General features: G+C 30.6%; 1 protein-coding gene across 1 annotated transcript in view; it reads right to left on the bottom strand.

Moving 5' to 3' along the window:
• Positions 1-5,721, bottom strand: part of LOC117101659 (rho GTPase-activating protein 5-like) — a gene marked incomplete in the record, with an annotated part of 15,470 nt that overhangs the window by 7,312 nt on the left and 2,437 nt on the right. The window contains 5 exon segments of the mRNA XM_033241694.1: positions 194-299; positions 3,686-3,748; positions 4,069-4,203; positions 4,735-4,812; positions 5,334-5,478. Coding sequence (XP_033097585.1) covers positions 194-299; positions 3,686-3,748; positions 4,069-4,203; positions 4,735-4,812; positions 5,334-5,478 — 527 coding nt within the window.

Raw genomic sequence — 5,721 nt, 5'->3', positions numbered from 1 at the left:
ATATAAAACTGGAAGGCTGCATTGGCAAACAAAATAGTAAAAACAAAAAACTCCGGAGAGAAGGTAATAAGTTGCCAGGTATATATTTATTTAATAGTTAGCAAACGTTTTCGGTTATCAAGTTTTGTCAATATATATATGTTTAATGTGGGCGGAGTCAAAGTGGAATGAATGACAAGCATTTGGTTCTTACTTGTTTAGATGCAGCATCATGTACTCTAATGTCTCCTTCTTAATTCTTGGCATCTGTTCCAGTAACACTTTAATAGCTCGTGTTTGCTCTTCCTGATTTTGAGTATCTTTAAAGAACATACAAACATTTTTATTAAAATGGGAGTTGGGAGTTATTAATAAATACTTTCTAGGTTTGTGGTCAGAATGACTTAAGGTTGTCTACTCAATAAAACAAATGTTTTTGGTATAATTGTTTGTGCCTGAAAAATACCATAATTGTCCATTACATTTTGGATTGTGAGTATTGGGAGAAGACACTTCTAATCTAATCAATTTTTTTGTTATATATTTAAAATTTAACTTTTTGTTATATATTTGTTATATATTTAGCTTAGTACATGACCAACATGTCTTTACTGTTTCTAATTCCCCCTCCCCCAATTTTTTAGAAATGCTATGTTGTTTACGTAGCAAAATCTCTAATGTCAAATATGAAGTAATTCATAATTATAGTTTGTTTACTGTATTATCTATTAATAATTACATCGACCTATACACTTTATGACTAATGAATAGGCTTGGCTTTTGGCTGGAGTCCAGATATGGTTTAACTGTAGTTGTTGGGAATTGTCTAGACAGAGGGTTGGGAGTGACACAGCAAATACCCATTTGGTTAGTTATGTTTATTAGTAAATACACTAAGGTAAGTTTTCCTTATATGGTTATGTGTGGGTTTTTTTTTAAAGGAGTGCAATGATTGGACAGAAGTGATGATGGATCGGATTAATAATTTGTTATTAGTGATTATGGTTTCACTTTTAATTAATATCAAATTCCAAATTAGGATTAATTATTAAAATTCTTAGAATTATGACAACAGCTATGATTGTTGTCATTACTATTATTGTGGACGCAAGTGGCATAGTGGTAAATCTTAAGGCTTCCAACCAACAGGTTATGGGTTCGATTCCGATTTAGGTCAAATTGCTTGTGTTCTGGCAAGACACTTTATTTACACTTATCTACTTATTTGTATATATTCTGTTAAATAACAGGCTCTTGGAATTGGAAGACAGCCATCTAAACCCCAAAGTTATAGCTCCATTCATTAATTTAATGAAGTATTTATAGGCAATAATAAATATTCCAACAACCACACAAATTGTGTTACAATTGATTAGTTTATGGGATTAGGGAATTGATTAGAAATTAGAATTAATCTGTTGTGGTTATATTTTCCATTCACATAGTAGTACATCTCATATTAAAATGTTACTTCAATTAATCTTTCATGCATAGTATACAAACCTGGAATTGACACATTATCAAATAACAATTTAATAATTATCTAATAACAATTTAATAATTATAAAATAATGATTGGCTGAACCCCCATTTTGACCAGTTTACATCTGTAGTAGTATGTTATAACTTTTTTTAAGTAAACAGTTTTGAGTTAAACTATGTCTATAAGGAACCACCCTTCCCATGAACCTGGATACAGGCCTGAAGAATAACACTATAAGCAATGTTGATGATTTAAAGAATTTTTAGATTTTTAGATGCTAGCAGTACAGAAATAAGAACAGTCATCAGTTGTAATACTAAACATTTTATATCCCATGATCAGTGCAAGCTGGCTCCTCAATGCAAATCCTACCTCAATACATTCAATTTAAAAGTAAATTAAAACTGTGTAAATTAACTAAATCCATGAACTAACACTTACAATAAAATAGAAAAGCTTATATAGGAGCATTTTTAAAGCAAATATAAAATTAAGTTACACATTAGGCCTATCCCACTGCCTTAATAGCAAATAAGAACAGTCATCAGTTGTAATATTAAACATTTTATATCCAATGATCAGTGCAAGATATGTTATCAATAACTGGTTGAGTTCTTCAATGTAAATCCTACCTCTCTCAATATATTAAATTAAAGACTAAATTAAAATTGTGTAAATTAACTAAATCCATGAACTAACACTTACAATAAAATAGAAAAGGAAATTCCGTAGTAGCATTTTTTAAGCAAATATAAAATTGAAGTTACACAATATCCCAGTGCCATAATAATGGATTTTTAGATGCTAGCGGTACAGAAAAAAGAACAGGCATCAATTGTAATATTAAACATTTTATATCCCATGATCAGTGCAAGCTGGCTTATCAATAACTGGTTGGGTTCCTCAATGCAAATTTCACCTCTCTCAATATATTAAATTAAAAACTAAATTAAAATTGTGTAAATTAACTAAATTCCTAAACAAACACTTAAAAATATAATAGAAAAGATTATAGTAGCATTTTGAAGCAAATCTAAAATTGAAGTTACACAATATCTCACACAAATGGAACTTGATTGAAAATTTGACATATTAAAAAATATTCAGGCATATCAAGCATAACAAGCTTTGCAACAAACATTTAAATGCAAATGAAATAAAAAATAATAAAAGAAATTAAAACTAATTACTAAATTAAGATAAAGATATCCCAACCACAAAAGTGAAGCCAGTACTTAATGTGCATATGGGTCTGTGTCAAATTAAAAAAAAAAATCCCTTTTATACATAAAAAAAAAAAAAATATCCCCACAATTACTGAATACATAAAAAAAATATCTAGTTACAAAACTTCAGTAATTTCTTACAGGGACAATAACAGTAATTTAGTATTGACAAAACATGTATAGTAAGGTTACTGATCTTGACTATGTTCATTTCAAAAGCAGAATCTTCAGAGCAAATGGGTTAACTGAGAAATTTATTATTTTTTGATAGCCGCTTCATAATATTGTGATTGCGTTTCGCTTGCGTCCTTGAGCAGCACTCTCTTTTTACCCGGGAACATAAGTGGTTATCCTTGTGGATATTAAACACAAATGCTCTTGTTACTTTTGTAATTATATGCGTTAATTATGGTGTTTAATCCAGGGGCCAGGGTAACATAAGCACATAAAGGACAAGCTAATAGGACATTATAAGACTACCGTTGTTATTATCATCACTAGTATTATTAAGCGCATATCTCAAACTCTATACGCTTAACATTTCAAAATTAATTATTTATTTTATTATTAGAGACACAAAATGGAAATTCAAGTACCGTTGTTACTATCATCACTAGTATTATTGTATATTTATAAAGCGCATATCTAAAACTCTATACGCTTATCATTTCGAAATTAATTATTTTATATTTTACTATTAGAGACACGACATGGAAATTCAACAGACAGAAAAAGATCAAACAAGAATTTAAGGTTAGAAACTATACTTGGTTTGTCAAAACTGAAAGTAATATCAGTATATTAATTAGTGTTCCAATATCACATTATCATTCATTAAAATCCATGCAAAGTATGAGATATCATCCATAACAAACACATTCAACCAAAGTTAGCAAAAATGTAGCATAAGGTGTAGGCTTTTTTGGTATGCAAATGTTAAAATTTGCATATTCATGCATGGCTGCTCAACCATGCTGTGTCTGGAACTGCTACTCACTGATAGGCACCGAGAAATGAAAAGACGTTGGACTCATACAGCCAGCCTCTGTTGACAAACCTCCTTTTTTGGTGTAAAAACAACATGTTATCAAAAATGTGCCTAAATTTTTTTGTTAAGGAAGTTTCAGGAAAATAATATCATATTTTGATATAATTATGAGTAATGAACCAGATTTGAAGACATAATCTTTCGGAATAATAATAACACAAATATAATTAAATCATATTTAAAAAAAATCTAATTATAATTCTAAAACACCTGGTAGACACATGGATATCTGTCTCTTATACACATCTAGATGTGTATAAGAGACAGTATATATATATAATTGGAATAAATTATATTATAAATAATGAGATGAAAAGAGAATGAGGATGTACCTGTACAATATTTTAGAAAGTCTTTTTGGAGTCCGTATGGAATGAGAGGTTCTGGCAGTTTGCTGAAGAACTGCTTTAATGCCGTGCACACTGCTGGTACCGACATACCCATCTCCCACAAGTTTATATCATCATCTGAAAAAACACAAGCAGATAATGTTTAATTATTTTAGAAACTGTTTTATAACTCTTTGTATAACAGGATAATGGGCTTTGCATATGATTGACACTTTGTTTTAACATAATAATAATAACAATAACAACAACAATAATAATAATAATAATAACAATAATGCCAAATATATAGTCACTGGATAACATACAATGGCAAACCAGTACAAAGTGCAAACTTCTCTGCTTCCTGGGGGGTATAGTCGTGCGCTACATGTGCCTAAAACTAACAAAAAATTCTTCTTATAAACCAGTACAAATTATTAACATGGATTTTCTCCATCTGGTTGTTTTGAACTTTAGAAAATAGAATCTACCTGACTTAATAATTCTTAGTTTGACAGTTATCTTCCACATTTTATCAATAATAATAATAATAGTTGGATTTGTAGAGCACATCATGCGAAAAAGCCTCTATGCGCTTGGTGATTGAGCTCTTTGATTTGGACATTTTGAGAAAAAAAAAAAAATTACTATTTGATAGATTTGACTTACCTTTTAAAAATGTTGATGTTATCAAATCACTATCAGCTCCTTTCCCTGGAATTCTGTAAATACCCTCTTGACAAAGACCTTTCGAATGATGTGAGAAAAATATATTTCAGTCATGCTATAAGTTACTCTGATTTCCAATCAGTCAGGCTTTTGGGTGAAAACATTTTTTTGGCCTATTAAATATATAGAAATGTAATTTTATTTTTTACATGCTGTTTGCACTATCTTGTTTGGTCAAAACATCCAGGTATTTGACCAAAACACGTCCAATAAAATATCCATCCTGGTATTTTGATGGATTTGAACACAGAACTCTGGTATTAAAATGCAAGCATCTTAATCTCAACTTGCAGCTCCTCATTAAATGTGTATATAATAAAATATTTTATATTATAATGGTAAAGGTAAAGGTCGAACAACACAACTTGCAGCGTCATTGTGCTGAATTGTGTATGGGCGTGGTCTGCGACTACCTGGCAGCTGTAAAAAGGTGCTTCATGGTAGCTACAAGTTCACATCATTCCACAAAGACAGGGGCTGGAATAAACCACAATATCGGGGTACCCCCTACTTTTTTTTAATGAAATTTCTTCTCTTACCTTCCTCTTCCAAGAACTCGACACATTTAATTACAAACAGTGGCACTGTTTCATCTCCCGTAACGCATTCTTCAATCGGAGGTCGCTTAACCTGAGGTAGCCGAGCAGGAACCTTTTTCTCTTTTCTATATCTTGATTTCTTTTTCTTTAATTTCACAAATGGAAAACAAGATTTCAAGACATGATACATGGGCACTAAAAGGCGACATAGGAGGCGTTGTGTTGAGAAAGGTCAGCAGAATTGTGTGGTTGACTAGATTGCATTATATTTTAACATTTTAACTCGGAGCGAAATTTGCATACTTTTTGTGCCATTGATTTTATTGTATAATGGGCTTTTTATCATATTGTGTTATTTAACTGTATAGTTGTTTTCTTTCTTTTTCAA

Source organism: Anneissia japonica, unplaced genomic scaffold (assembly GCF_011630105.1).
Source record: "Anneissia japonica isolate Jap-2015-1 unplaced genomic scaffold, ASM1163010v1 scaffold1696_len571195_cov180, whole genome shotgun sequence".
NCBI classification, from domain to species: Eukaryota; Metazoa; Echinodermata; class Crinoidea; order Comatulida; family Comatulidae; genus Anneissia; species Anneissia japonica.
Note: the sequence above shows the minus strand (reverse complement) of the source record. Positions and strands in the feature narration are given on the sequence as shown.